Consider the following 14,880-nt stretch of genomic DNA (forward strand, 5'->3'; position numbering starts at 1 on the left):
CAGCTGGAAAATAGGGAGGTCCCCCAAACTTAGACTCCCCAACACTGTCGAGTATCAACAGACTATCCCACCCAGGAGGAAAGCCCAAAGGCAGGCCCAGCCGGGTGCCGCCCAGAGCCCCCCGGCCACTTTGAGTATCGGGGGCACCTTCCCTCCCGATTGCCCTGGGGATCTGGCTCAGTCTTTCCTTCAGAGATGGAGCCAGGGAGCCCAGCAATGCATGTGCTTCTTGCTCAGGACAGAGGCCAGCTCAAAGCTGCTTCTTGTTGTAAAGGAATGGGCTCCTTTGGCAGGGAGGGGACAGAGGGGCTCCTGAGAGGCAAGTGAGATAACGGTGCAACGCACTTGGCAAACCTTAAAACCCCACATAAATGCCAGTTATTAGCCTACAGCCTCCGAGCTGGTGGAGTCTGTGTTCCCAGGCCCTCCTGCTGAGCACAAGCATATAGAGCAGCAGAGAGTGAGCTCGGGAGGTTTAACGATCAGAATCTCCAGAAAGCAAAAGATCAAAAAGTGATGGGGACTTTAAGCCACATCGTTAACAAAGTAAGTCCAGAAAGACAACAGCGTAATGCACTGTCGGGTTTGGAAAGCTTGGGAATCTCTGGGGTGGACGTGCTCACGCTCAAGTTCTCACAATAGCTGCCTCTAACACCGTGATGTAAGGGACCCTGGGAAAGCCTGGGAGCCTCTGGTGCTTCTGGGACTGCTGACGAGGAACCCGCGGAGAGCGGGGCTGGCCTAACCCGGAGCTGAAAGCACAGGCTCTAGGCAAACACAAGCCACTGCGCACAGCCACGACCCCGCCCCCTCAGCCACAACTGTCGGGATCTCAAGACACGCGTAAGGATCCTCTGGCTGGACCCCTCCCCTCCTCTCCCATGGACGCCGGAGCTGCCTGGCTGACTCGTACCTGGACCTTCCCAGGCTGGCCCCCTCCTCTCCTCTCCCATGGATGCTGGAGCTGCCCGGCCGACTGGTACCTAGACCTTCCCAGGCTGGCCCCCTCCTCTCCTCTCTCGTGGACGCTGGAGCCGCCTTGCTGACTCGTACCTGGACCTTCCCAGGCTGGACCCCTCCTCTCCGCTCACCTCCCCAGATCCCCAGGCTGTGGACCCGCTCTTACCTTGACTCCCAGTCTCTGCCCCCGCAGCTCCTGGCTCCACCATCCACCAGCAGATCACAGTCACCCAGAGCACCCCGGAGCCTCCAGCTCGGGCCCCCAGACCCATCGCGACCTCCCAGAAGCCCGCAGTTGTCAGGGAGCCAAACTAGGGGAGGAGAAGCTGTCGGGCGGCCCGGGGGACCCCAGACTGGCGCCGAGCTGCTCTCCTGCCTTCCCGCCGGACCTGTGGTCCTGCTGAGCTGAGCTCGAACTTTGCCGAAGCCTCGAGATGCTCGGATCCCAGCCCGTGTCTCTCTCTTTTCTCCTCCCACCACTTCCCCCTCCTCCTCTGCTCCCGGGGAGCAGCCTCCTGAGTTCAGCCCCCTGGGTCAGATGTCTGGCTTCATAACCCCTCCCCTCTTACTTCCCCCCTCCCCCTTTTCTGTCCCCTCCCCTGTTGTCCCCTGGGCTGGGGGATGCAGGGACCAAGAACCACCAGGGCTGGGGGTGGATCCAGGCCTGATCTGCCTCTCTATATAATTGTATATAGTATTGTATATTGTATAATAGGCTTGCCCCTAAAGAACTGCCCCCCCCCAGGGTCCTGGGACTGGGAGGAGTCAATAGTGCAGAGGGTGGGAAGGGATGGCTTCCTCCCACCGGGACAGCCTCCTGCAAGTGACAAAACCCTTCTCTCACGGCAACCCTTGTGAGGTTATAGTTTAGGGTTGAGAGCATCGCCCCCATTGGGCTGAAGAAGCCATTGAGGCTCAAATCCATAATTATGGTAGCATTTATATAGTGCCTACTGTGGGTGGGACACTTTACACATTTGCTCCTCTTGGCAATCCTGGGAGGTAGGTGCCATAATCATCCCCATTTGACAGATTAGGAAACTGAGGCAAACAGAAGCTAAGTGACGTGTCCAAAGTCACAGAGCCAGGGGGTGAATTCAGATTTGAATCCAAGTCTTCCTGACTCCACTACATCATCTCCCTTGGTCCTGGTCAATGAGCTCTCCCAGAGTCACGGCCCTTGGGACTCTCCGAGATGCGGGGCCGGAGGCCGGCTGCCTGTGCAGAGACGGCGGGAGGGAAAACAGGGAGACTTGCATGTATATGCACCTGTATATTTAGATACACACACACACAACGCAGATATGTGTCTATATATGTGTGTGGAAAGAGACACAGAGAGAGGGAGGAAGAGAGAGATAATTCAGTCTCACTCTTTCTCCTCTCTAGAAGCTCTTTTGCCTGTAACAGTTAATAGGAAGAACCCAATGGAAGTTCTTAAGGAGGTCTCTGAGGTCCAACCCTCCAGAGCCTGTGGGAGCTGGGGAAGAAGCCGCCCCAGACGGGGGCCCGAGGACAGGTGTCCCCATCACTGTTCTGGCCCCGCTTCTGTGGCGACTTCAACAGGGCCTGACATTGGTGATTATCTCCTTGCAGATAACGCACAGATTTTTCTATCTGGTCTCTTTCCTGAGCTTCTCCCTCCAGGAGGATCTCACGCTCAACAAGCGAAGCTCATCTCTCTACAAATTCTTCCCTTCTCTCTCTGTATGTGTGCGTGTGCGTCTCTGTCTCTGTCTCTCTGTGTGTCTCTTTCTCTACACATACATATATATACACTTAGCAACACCTATACATGTATATTTGGACATATATACATTATATTTACGTGTGTGTGTATAAATATTAGCTGTATATGTAAATCTCCCTGTTTTCCTTTCAGACTGTCTGCCCTGCTCTGTACATAAATAAATCCATATTTACACACACATTATTTATATATATATATATATTATATTATATTTATATATGTGTATAAATATGTAGCTATAGATATGTAAATCTCCATTTTCCTTCCTGCTCTGCTGGCCAGCCTCAGGCCCTGCATCTTGGAGGCTCCCAGGGCCATGGCTCTGGGGAAGTTCCGGGAGCCAAGATCAAGGGAGATGTGAAGTGCAGTCAGGAAAACTTGAACTCACACCCTGGTTCCATGATTTTGGACACATCGCTTAGCTTCTGTTTGCCTCAGTTTCCCAATCTGTAAAATGGGGATGATTATGGGCATAAAGGGGGGGATGTGAGGTGGCTGAGATGGAGCTGCACACACAGTGATTTGGGGGGCAGGAGGCAACTTCTCACACACCCCACCCCACACCGCTCCCACCCCCTACACCCACAGGCTTCCAGAATGAACCTATGGCTTCGGACTCTGGTCACTGTGTTCCTGGTGCATAAGATGGGGACGACAGCCTTGCCCGTCATTCCCTCAGAGCTGCCCGCGCTGCCTCCAGGAGAGTCCACACTGTCCGGTGTGAGCCCCTGCGCGCTCCTCACCTCCTGATGGTTCCGACACTCTCTGCCGCTTCTCATTGTGCGCTTTGGGCCGCGCTCTCGCTGAGGAGATGCCGCTGGGAAGAACAGGGTCAGCCTGAACTGATGCTCGGGGTCAGCGCCCCCCACGAGGAGGCTTCCGGGCAGGTGGAGAAGCAGCCTCGGACCCTGGGGAGACCCTGCAGCTCCTCCGGGACTGGGAGCCTCCCCCGGACGCCCGGCCCCGCGGCCTGGTCTGTCTTCCGCAACCCCCCCAACACGCTGGGACCTCTCCCTCCTCGGCTCTGCCCCCGGAGTCCTGGGCCCTTTGTAGTCTCCCTTTGGGAGCTGCCTCTGGGGCCCATCTCCTGACCCGTCAGGCGTTGGTGCTTTCTGGCTCTTCCAAAATTCGCGTGTGTGTAAGAGAGACAAAGAGAGACATACAAAGAGAGAAAGAGACAGAGACAGACAGAGACAGAGACAGAGACAAAGAGAGACACACAGAGACAGAAGGAGATAGAGAGAGAAGCACTTGATAAACCTCCTCATTTCCAGCCTAAGCTCCCATCAGCCTCAGCAGACCCTGCGTTGGCTGCCCACAAAGGAGGTGCTTACACCTGAAGGAAGTGCATGAAGCAGACCCCCCTCCCAGCCCCCGGGGCTGGGCCAGTGTAAGGAGAGCAGGACCTGCTGGCCCTGTGCCCGCTCCTGCGCCCAGCCGGACCGCTGGCCCTGTGCCCGCTCCTGCGCCCAGCCAGACCGCTGGCCCTGTGCCCGCTTCTGCGCCCAGCCGGACCGCTGGCCCTGTGCCCGCTCCTGCACCCAGCCGGACCGCTGGCCCTGTGCCCGCTTCTGCGCCCAGCCGGACCGCTGGCCTTGGGCACTTCCGCGTCCTTCACAATCTTTGCATTTGATGCCGACACAAATCGGAAGTCAGGCTTTTCTAAAAGATGCAGTGTCTCCTCCCGGCTAAATCACACGCGCGTGTTCCGGGGGGTTCAAAGCCGTTTTCGGCCTTAACCACTGTTTACAGCCGGAGCACTTCCCAGAAGGCCTTGCTAATTGAAGGCCTGCCTGAGACAGGATTCCCAGCATTTCCCCCGTGACACGTTTCAGTCTTTAATCTCCCAAATTCCTACTTGTCCCCCCACCCACCCACAATTCTTGCCTCCGTCAGAGTGTTTGATCTGGGCTTGAGTGGCAGCTTAAACAGGGCTGGGGCAGGGGAAGAGGAGGGCAGCCCTTGTTGTTCCCTGTCTGTGCCCTCTATGATCCTGCCCACGTCTAAGCCCCCCGGAGCCTCGAAGGCCTCCCAAGGATGTAAGGATTAGTTCGTTCCCTAAACACAGAGCCTGTGAGGGACACCCGGGCAGCAGCCCGAGCTTGCAGACGATCCGGCAATCTCAGGGAGGGCCCATGTCTACCAGAGGAGACAAACCTCCCCCTTCCGCTGGTAATGAGAGACTTGGGCTCACGGGGAGCCTGTAAATGGCCCCTCTGCCTCGTCGATGTCCCAAGCAAATGGCCGCTTTCTGGGCAGGGTCCCCGCCTGCCTGTCTGCTCTTTGCTGGGGTCCCCCAGCCGGCTCCCTTCTCTGACTCCCCTCTTGCAGCAGCAGGAAAGGAAGGGCTATAATCAGAGGCTTCTCAAAGAGTGAGGGAGATGGGGGTGGGCAGAGCCACGTTCTGGAATTGGGAGAGAGTGGGGATGGCGGCGGGGGGCCACAAGCGGGTCTGCTCGTTCTCAATTCCCCACAGCTAGAGCCCGCCGCCCCGAAGGGAAGGAAGGGGAGCCTCTGCAGGGAGGGAGTTCAAGGAAATAGCTTCCTAATATTCTTTGTTTCTCAGAATTCAGATGACTCGCCCAACAGGGAGAAGTTCCTGTCTCCTAATTTCTGTTCCCTCCATAATATCCCCCCCCTTTTTCACTAGTTCCCTCCCTCATGCCTCGATTGCCTTCCCTTTTCGCTTCTGCTTCTTGGGATCCTTTGCTCCCTTCAAGGCTTCCTGCACTCTCTCCCGTAAGGACTTCTTTTCTCGTTAAAGCCCTTGGTCCACAGTTCTATCCAGACGCCTCGGGCAGGACAGACCAGCCGTCAGGGATCCTTCCTCAGGCCCAGCCTGCTCTGGTCCCTGCCTGCCCACCACAGCCCACACTAATGGCTGCCCAGGGTGGTCTCTGGGAAGGGCTGACTGCCGGAGGGGAGTCTCAGAAGCCAGGGGATGGGAGCCCAAGCCCCGCTCCCTCCGCTGGACAATGGGGAGACTGGCACAAACGTGGCCCCTCCAACTTCCAGGCTGGGGATGGCGAGCTCCTATCGCCGGCTCTAACACTGACTTGTGCTGCCCTTAGCTGGCCACTTGGTGGCTCTGAGCCTCAGTTTTCTGATCTGTAAAACAGATAATCGTGCCCCCAACTTCACAGGTTTTCTTTCAGATGGAAGAAAATGCTTCCCAGAACTGGCAGGGACACAGTGACCCAACTCAGGAAGTGGTCAGATCTGAGAGGCGGGGGCTGAGACCCCCTGGGGGCAGAAGCTTCATTTAGAAGCCCATTGCATGGGCAGGGCCCGTATCTGTGATCTGCTACGCTGAGTGTGGCTCAGGCTATCCTTGGTAAGCCTGCCCTTTGTGCCGGGCCCATGAAAGGAAAGAAGCTAGGTGCTCAGGAACTAGAGTTTGGGAGACCTGAATTCAAATCCTACTTCAGACACTTACCATCTGTGTAGCTTTGAGCAAGACACTTACCCTCTTATCCTCGGTTTCCTCATCTGTAAAATGGGAATAATAATATCTCTGTCCTACAGGATTGTCAGGAGGATCAAATCACATAATACAGAAATACATATGATCCTTGGAATACCTTAAAGTAGGGTGCAAATGTTATTAATTATTTCCATTTGTACCCCAGTAAAGCTCACAGAGAGCTCTCCGAGAAAGCCTTGGAATACCCACAATGCCTCTGGCCAGCACCCTGGGTCCCCCACCACTGTCTGGAGCCCAAACCTTGGTAATCATTTTACCAGATACCCAGTGTCCGGCATATCATCTTTCCTAAGTTTACATACAGAATTTGAATGGTCTTAATTTGATTAACACATGGAAAACCAGGCTTTGACATGCATAAACTCCACCTTCCAGAGAAATCAAATAGTGCTCTAAAAATCAGGATGACGACCCAGTGAGCGGCGAAGGCGGAGACATCCCACGATGAAACTTCGGCAAAGTAGTCAGGACATCCAGGATGGATTCCAAAGGGAAAACAGCGATTGCTGGCGGTAACTGGGAAGAAAAGGCCTCCATTTCCAGGGTAATCAAGGAGATATCAGTGAAAACAACTTCATGGTATAATTTTACACCCACCAAGTGGATCAAGAAGATGCAGAGCCATGAAGCTGAGGGCTGAGGAGGCTGTCGTGCCTCAGGTCCGCTCCTCTTGAAGGCAGACTCCCAAACTTCTATAGAACCTTTTGGGAGAGCGCGGAAAAACATCCTGAAATAACCATGTCCTTTGACCAGTATTTTTGAAACCATTGTGACGAATAAAGGAGGAGAACGTTCTCATCAGCTCAGCTATCTCTCCCTGATTCAGCTCCCCCACTTCCCCCACAAAGAAAACAACAACAAAAAGAACCTAAATGTTTAAAGACTTGGAAATTAGGGTTAGGGGTGCTCCTGATTAATTGCAAGATATTGGTGGAATAGAATACTGCAATGTAATTAAGACCAACAGCCATGAGGTAGATAAGGAAACAGAGAAAGAGCTCAATGAAATAATGCGATAGTAAATTATTATTATTATACAATACAGCATTAATAATTAGATAATTAATTCTCTAAGACTCTGGATTGAAGAACAGGAGCTGATCTAAATTAGTAGAGTTTTCTTATTGAGAGTTTCTTTATCAATAAAATCACACTTCCAGTACCTTCCCTCTCATCACTAAATCATTTTCTTTTATTTAAGCATTATAAAATACTCATCCTAATTATGTGAGGTCAGTAGTTTCATTATTAGCCCCATTTTAAAGATAAGGAAACCCAGTCAGAGAATTTAAGCAATTTGTCCAGGTTCACACAGCTATTCAGTGTCACTGGTAGAATTCTACCCCAGGTCTCCTGAAACTCCATCTAGTTATTCTTTAAACTGAATTAAATTGCATCCCAGGAAAAAAAAAGATGATTATATAAAGAATTTCATCTGTAAATTCAATCTATCTATGAGTTTGCACCATACTTATCTAAATTTTAAAGACAAACCAAAAAATGATGAATAACAACCCCGTTCCTAAGTCTTGGTTGATTCTAGACTATTGTGAGTAATGGGGGATATTGTCTCTTCCTCCCACTCTGCTCTGCCTTATGCAGAGACTCCCTGGGACCACAGGAATCAAGCAGGTGAATCTGGAGGGTCCAGAGATCTTTATCCTTCACTGTCCTATATTTTCCTGTGGCTCAGGCTTTCAGGAAAGAAGCAGACCTAGCAAGGACCATAGACAGCTCCCAAGTCTGTGCTGGCTATTAGATATATATACTGAAGTTGCATGTGAAATTTTGAGTGGGCTTAATGGGACTGGGCTCAGTGAAAGTTTGTCAGGGCTAAAAAGGAGTCTTGAGCATGTTCAACTGTTAACACTGCTACTTTACAAATACATATGAAAGGAACGTCAACATACTTGATCCTCTCTGAGCCTCATTTTACTCATTTTTAGAATGTCCTTCCTACCTCACAGAGTTTTGGTAAGAAAATGCTTTGTAAAGATTAAGGTTCTTTAGAATTGGGAGTTAGTAAAGATTGGAAAAACCAAGTGGTGAAATGATACCTTACTATGTAGGTTGAAAAAAAAGAGCAAACAGTCACACACAAGTATTGAGGCACCAACCCCTCAAATTACTTTTCTAATTTTTGCTAATAACTCCCAACACCCTGCCTTGATGTGGAGATAATTATGATGGTGCCATGAGAATCCATCGGTCCTCCCTGGAGCTATGTCTACAGGACTCAAAAGGGCCATTTTCTTAACTTGTGAATATGACTTTTCATGTTATCTTATGCAGAAATTGATTGGGGACAGGAAGAGGAGGGGAAGGGGTTTCTATGGAAACCAGGTAGCTCAGGCACTTATAAAGGAATCATCCAACAAAGGTCCTTATAATCTTTGGAATTCCATCTAGAATAGAGCCTTGCCACCATGGAAGAGGTGATTGAGTGAAAATCAGGAGCAGAGGCTGGCTGGATCCTCTCCACAAAGTTGAATCCCCCAAAGCAATTTGCCAATGGAAAAAGAGGAGTCAGATAGGTAGAGGAATATTCCAGTTAAGAAGGCTGCAAGGGGAGTTGGATGTTTAGAGTAAGAAGGCTATTGGAATTGGTAGCATTTCCAACTTGTGACACAGTTTAAAAATCAGTATCAGACCCAGGAAGAGAACTATCACCAAATGTCTCTAAGTGAGGAAGGAAAAGGGAAAGCCAAAGATAACACTAAGAATTGGGATATGGGACAGGAAATGAGTGATGGGGCTGCTGGTCTTCTGGGTTCCATAAGAATAACCAAGAATAGATGGGGGCATTTTTTAATTCATTCATTCATTTAATATTAAATACAAAATAGACAAAGGAAAAGACAATATTGCCACGTACATAGCAGAACATAAAAAAGGATTAAAAATATAAAGTAATAAATTTCCATTTCAAGGACGCCTATATAATAAATATTGTATATGTGTTCAGAGCTGTCCATCTTTTCTTTATTTCCTTGTAGGTTTTTTTTTTGTTCCCTGTTGTATACTTTTCACTTTATTTTTCCCTCCCTTGTTCCCTCCTTCCCCAAGAAGGCTACAATGAAGCACAGGTACATATATGCACATATACATATATACACATGTGCATAAATATACATATACATATATCTACTTACCTATCATCCACATATACACACACACACATTCATGTACATCTGTGTAAGACTGTTCTATGTTTATTTATCCTCTGTTTCCCTGAAAGTAGATAACATCATCTTTCATATGTTGAAGTCCATATCTTCTCATATTTTTCTAAATCCCCCAACCCATCATTTCCTACATCACAATATTTCAACCTTCTACTATGTAGTTATTTTTAATAGTCTAAAACAATATAAATTACTATGACTCATGTAGTGTGAACTCCCTATTTTTCTCTCTTGATTAAACCTATTTTGGCTTTAGTCTTGTCTGAGATCAATACTACCATTTTTTTTAACATAACAAATGTTTTCCTGATCTTATTATTATGTTTGTGTGTCTCTGTTGGTCCCTCTCCTTCCTGACTCCTTCATTTTACATCTTCCCACTAGCCTACACCCCCTACAAGGTTCCTTCCCTTATCCTCTCTCCCTACTTTTTTCCCTTGCCCTCTTGTTTCTATCTGAATTTAGAAGACATTTATAGCCTTCCAAATATATATGGTGTTCTCTTTTCATTCCATTCACATTAATCTATACACTCTTCTATAACCCTCCCTTTTCTATTCCCTCACCCTCTTCTTTCTAAATTTAGAAGACTTTTTTTTCCCTTTTAAATGTGTATGTTGTTGTCTCTTTAATCCAGATCTGATGTGTCAGGTACTCTCTAAAAATCCCTCTCTTATCCTTTCCTCAGCTACCCCCTTAACCGCCTATTTCTTTCTGAATTTAGATTTTTAGACATATATGTATACGTACACACCTATGTACATATATATAAATGCATACATATGCTACATATTGTTCCCTTTTTAACCCATTGCTGATGAGAATAGGTTTTCAGAACTATCAACCTTCATTCCTGAGTCAGTTCTTCCTCTGGCACTTCCAATTTTTTAAATTAATCACTCGGTTTATCTACTTCCTCAAAGCACCTCATTTTAATAAGATAATCACTCCTTTAACCCTTTCCTACATGGTTTTACTTTTTAAAATCACATCATTCTCGGTGTTTCTTTTGAACTTCCTTATTACTGATGATAATTCTTAGACACACAGTTTATATTTCTACATATAAAAAGTAAACAAATTGTCCTTATTGAGTCCCTTGTAATTTAGTTTTCCATGGTTACCTTATATTTCTCTTGGATCTTATTTGTCAGATTTTCTTTTGAGTTCCAGTCTTTTTGTAACAAAATCCTGAAAATCTGGAAATTCATTTAGCATCCATTTTTCCCATTCAGGATCATCCTTACTGTTGCATATGATATTTTTGGCTATAACCCCAATTCTTTTGTTCTTCAATATATCATATTCTAAGACCATGGTCTTTTAGTGTAGCCGCTGCTACTAACTGGGGCTCTGCTATTCTTGAATTGTTTTTCTTTTTCTTCTTGTTCATATTTTTTTCTTTGACCTAGTAGTTTTGGAACTTGGGTATTTGGGATTTTGTAATGCTAGAGAAACTGAGGCAAGATAGAGATTAGAGAGTATTTAATATTTTACTTGAAAGGGAGAGATTTACTGGGACCAAATGGATCCATGGTTTGGTCCCAGGGCTGAATGAGACTATCGTCTCCAAGAATCCAGCAATCAATGTGAGTTCTCAATCAAATAAAAGAAAAACCTGATCCTTGTCCGCAGGGAGCTTACATTCTAAGGAAGAGACATGTAAATATCTAGGTATATATGGTATAAATGAAATATTGTCTCAGAGGAAGGCACTAGAAGCTGGTAAATGTGTCTCTTGCAAATGAGATTTGCACCATCTCAAAGAGATCCAGAAGAACTTGGAATTGGAGGTAAAGAAGGAGAGCATCCAGACAAGAAGGGCAGTTTATGGAGGCTTGAGATGAATTGACGTGGGTGCAACAGCAAGTGGGCTCCAGTGTCTGAACCAAAGAATAAAGGGAGAGGAGCAAAGTTCATGTCAAGAGGACTGGGAGTGGCGGAAAGGTTAGAACTCCATTTGTTCATCCATTTCAAATCTACTTAGTCCATTCAGTGAATGCTCTCTGTCTTTTCAATTGTTTGACATGGCTCTGACAAATCTTATCTATAGAACTTCCTTTCTGTCCTTGAATTTGTTTGTGTTCCCAGGAATGAGCCAACGCATTTGTATTTGTGTTAACAACTTTCCTCAGATTATTTCACATTGATTTCCAAAATGTCTTCCTAGGAATCTTTGTTTTGGTTTTTTAGGTTTGGTTTTTGTTTGTTTGATGCTCATGATTTTTTCTCAAAGCTGCTAGTGGCCAGTCAGTCAGGCAACAACAATTTGTTGAGTATCTACTATGTTCCCTTTTCAGTAAATAGGCTAAGAGCTGGGAGCAGGGTAACCAGGAGAGGCTTCCTGTAGGAAGTGGCCTTTGAGCAGAGAGCTGAAGGAACCTAAGTATTCCAAGATAAAGCTGATGAGGGAAAGGTATTAGTGTGGAAGTGGGAAATGGAATTGGATCTGAGAAAAAGCAAGATGGCCATTTGTACTTGAAGATGAATCATGGGAGTTGAGCCACCTCGGGGCTTTGGAGGGAGGGTGTGCCTTATTCTAGGGGGAGCCCCTGGAGGGTCTCAAGCAGGGTCCCAGGGTCCCGCCTGCATTTCAGAAGGCTCACTTGGGCAGCTATGTGGAACATGAGTTGAACACAGGTGAGATCTGGGCCAGGAAGTTTAGCCAAGAGGCTGGCGGCCTAGTCCAGGCCCACCCTCACTTCCTAACACCCGGAGCAAGCCGGCTGCCCTTCGCTTCCTGAATGGGATCCAGGAACATCGCCAAAGAGCAAGACTCCAACGGGGAGCAGGTCGGGGCGGGTAGAGACAATGGAGAGCATGGGCACGATGGAGACATGGAGAGGCGGACTATGGCGCTGACCCTCAGGGTTACCAGAGCTGGGTAGGGCGGATACCCCTCTCCGCTGCGGAGTCCCGGAGGACACAGACAGGCCGGGCCAGTTTGCCGGAGTTATGACGCCCTCCTTCGGAGGAGGTGCAGCTTAAGGAGACCTCTGGGGCCGGCGGAGGGCGGGAAGGTCGCCGAGGCGCACGCAAAGCAGAGAGTGGCGGATGCAAACACAGCCCCAGAATGCAAATATGGCCTGAGAATGGTCTTTATGCCTTTTTGCGGGAGGGGGAGTAGAGGGAGGGGGGCAGAGGGGAGGAGGGGCGCAAACCTGGGAAAGCTCAGTCCACACAGAAGCAGAAAACCGGGCCGGCAGCCGGGCTTTCCCAGAACAAAGTACTCTGGAGGAACTCAAAGGGCCTCATGCGGCAGTTGCCGGCTCCCCGAAGTCCCGGCCGCCCCCGGGGGAGCCGGCCCGCAAATGCGCCAGCTCCGGCTCGGCTCCGACCCCCGGGAAGCGCCGCGCCGGTGCCCGCCAGCGGCCACTGCGCACTGAAGCTTCCCCGAAGGCCCCGGGGCTCCGGCCCTCTGCTCCCGGGTCACAAATAGCCTTTAATTTAGGGTGGAGAGGCAGCGGGGAGGAGGGCCGGCGAGCTGCCCTGGACCCCACTCTTCTAAGGCTGCTCGGGCACATGTGGACGCAGGCCGGGCGTAAGCACACCTCCGGCAGCTCCCAGAAGGCGTCGAGCCGCCTTGACAGAGGGAGCAGCTCCCCACGGGCAAGTCCCCACGCAGAAGAGACCCCAGGTCCGATTTAAACACTCTCACACACACAGATACAGTGATACATCCACATATATACACATACACAAGATACACATTTACATACACAAATAGACACACAGGGACGCACTTACATATACACACAGACACACATACGTACATACAGATAGACACTTACACACACATAAACCTACATATACACACAGAGCACACACATATATACAGATGCACACTTACATATACATCCAGAAATACATCCATCCACACAGACGCAGACACAGAGACATACAGAGCACACATACAAACATACCGCTCAGAATTATCAAGCACCAAACATTTCTTAAACCCTCCTATGAGCCCACAATTTCCACGATAGTTTTTTGTGGCCTGTCCTAGGAGCTCAGTGGCACCCCAATGGACAGCACATTGGAGCTGGAGTTAGAAGGACCTGAGTTCAAATTTTACTTTTACCAGTTGTGGGATTCCAAGCAAGACTGTTGAGGTCCACAAGGCAACTGCACTCCAGGCAAGCTGTGGGGATGTCCTCTGGACCCCCCCCAGGGGTGCTAATCAGCAACTGGGACAGAGCCCTGTTTGCCCATGCCAGTTATAATTCTGTACTGAGTACTTGCCTGACTGGCACCTTCTCACAAGAATCCTCAGGCTTTGCTCAAACTCCCTAAAATCCCCCCTTTTCAGCCCTGGGAGAGCAATCCTGATTGTTCACAACTTCCAGGAACCCTTCCTTCAAAGAACTAGGGATCCTGTCTCCACATTACAAGCCAACCATTAGTCTAGAAGGCAGACCAGCTAATTCCCTTGAAGATAAGGACTGCTTTTCTATTTGTCTTTGCACCCCCAATTACCAAAATGAAGGAAGGGAATAGACATTTATTAATAATAAACACCCGTTCTGTGCCGGGCACTGCACTAAGCACTTTACAAACACGATCCCGTTTATTCCTCGTGACCATCTAGAAAGTGAGTGCTAGAATTACCCACAGATGAGGAAACCAAAGCAGTTCTTTTTCAGATACTGTTGTCTAATAAAAGCCACCAATCCAGTCCCTCCCCAGAGCATTTGCATTTCTCCTGCCCCAGCAGGACCTTTGAAGAGGAGCAAATGGGAAAAGGATTCTTTGGGGCTTGTCTTCATCCCGCTCCTCGTCCAGGGACTGGCTGAAGGCAGAGGTCGGCCAGCACCGAACGTTCACTCATCAGTCAGATCATCTGCTCCGGACATTTGAGAAGTTTACCGAGAGAGACTGAGATTTCTGCTAGAAACATGATCTTTCTCGCAGAAATTTTCCACATCACAGTCCTGACAGCTCTATTGATTCTCGGGATTATCGGAAATGGGTTTCTAGTGGTCGTGAATGTTAGGAAACTGATTCAAAACAAAAGGATGCTCTCCATTGAGCTCCTCCTCACCTGCCTCGGGATGTCGCGGTTCAGCCTGCAGATTTTGTTAACATTTCAAGGCATCGTGAGCATATTCTTTGTGCCCTTTTATCGGCAGAATGTTTATGGTTCTCAGTACCTCTTTACCTGGATGTTTCTAAACTCTTCCAGTGTCTGGTTTGCCACCTGTCTGGGCATTTTCTACTGCCTCAAGATCTCTGGCTTCTCACATCCCTACTTTCTGTGGCTGAAATTCAGGGTCTCCAAACTGATGCCCTGGCTGCTGCTGGGAAGCGTGCTGGTCTCCGGGATCACCGGCATCCTGTGTGCCCATGTGTTCGATTACTCCACAGTGTCCTACGTTGACTGGTACAACAATGCCTCCCTGGCCAGCCCGGATTCTGAAAGACGCAAAAGCAATAATGTGCTCGTAATCAACTTGGTGTTGATATTTCCCCTAGGTCTGTTTGTCACGTGTACAGTGATG

At 48.8% G+C, this 14,880-nt stretch overlaps 1 protein-coding gene across 1 annotated transcript in view; it reads left to right on the forward strand.

The window, feature by feature from the left end:
- The first annotated feature begins 14,277 nt into the window (after positions 1–14,277).
- The window catches only part of LOC127564886 (taste receptor type 2 member 3-like), a 912-nt gene continuing 309 nt past the window's right edge, over positions 14,278–14,880 (forward strand). The window contains exon 1 of the mRNA XM_052001707.1: positions 14,278–14,880. This exon is cut by the window's right edge and continues 309 nt beyond it. Within this exon, the coding sequence (XP_051857667.1) occupies positions 14,278–14,880 (603 nt within the window).

This window comes from Antechinus flavipes, chromosome 5 (genome assembly GCF_016432865.1).
Source record: "Antechinus flavipes isolate AdamAnt ecotype Samford, QLD, Australia chromosome 5, AdamAnt_v2, whole genome shotgun sequence".
NCBI classification, from domain to species: domain Eukaryota; kingdom Metazoa; phylum Chordata; class Mammalia; order Dasyuromorphia; family Dasyuridae; genus Antechinus; species Antechinus flavipes.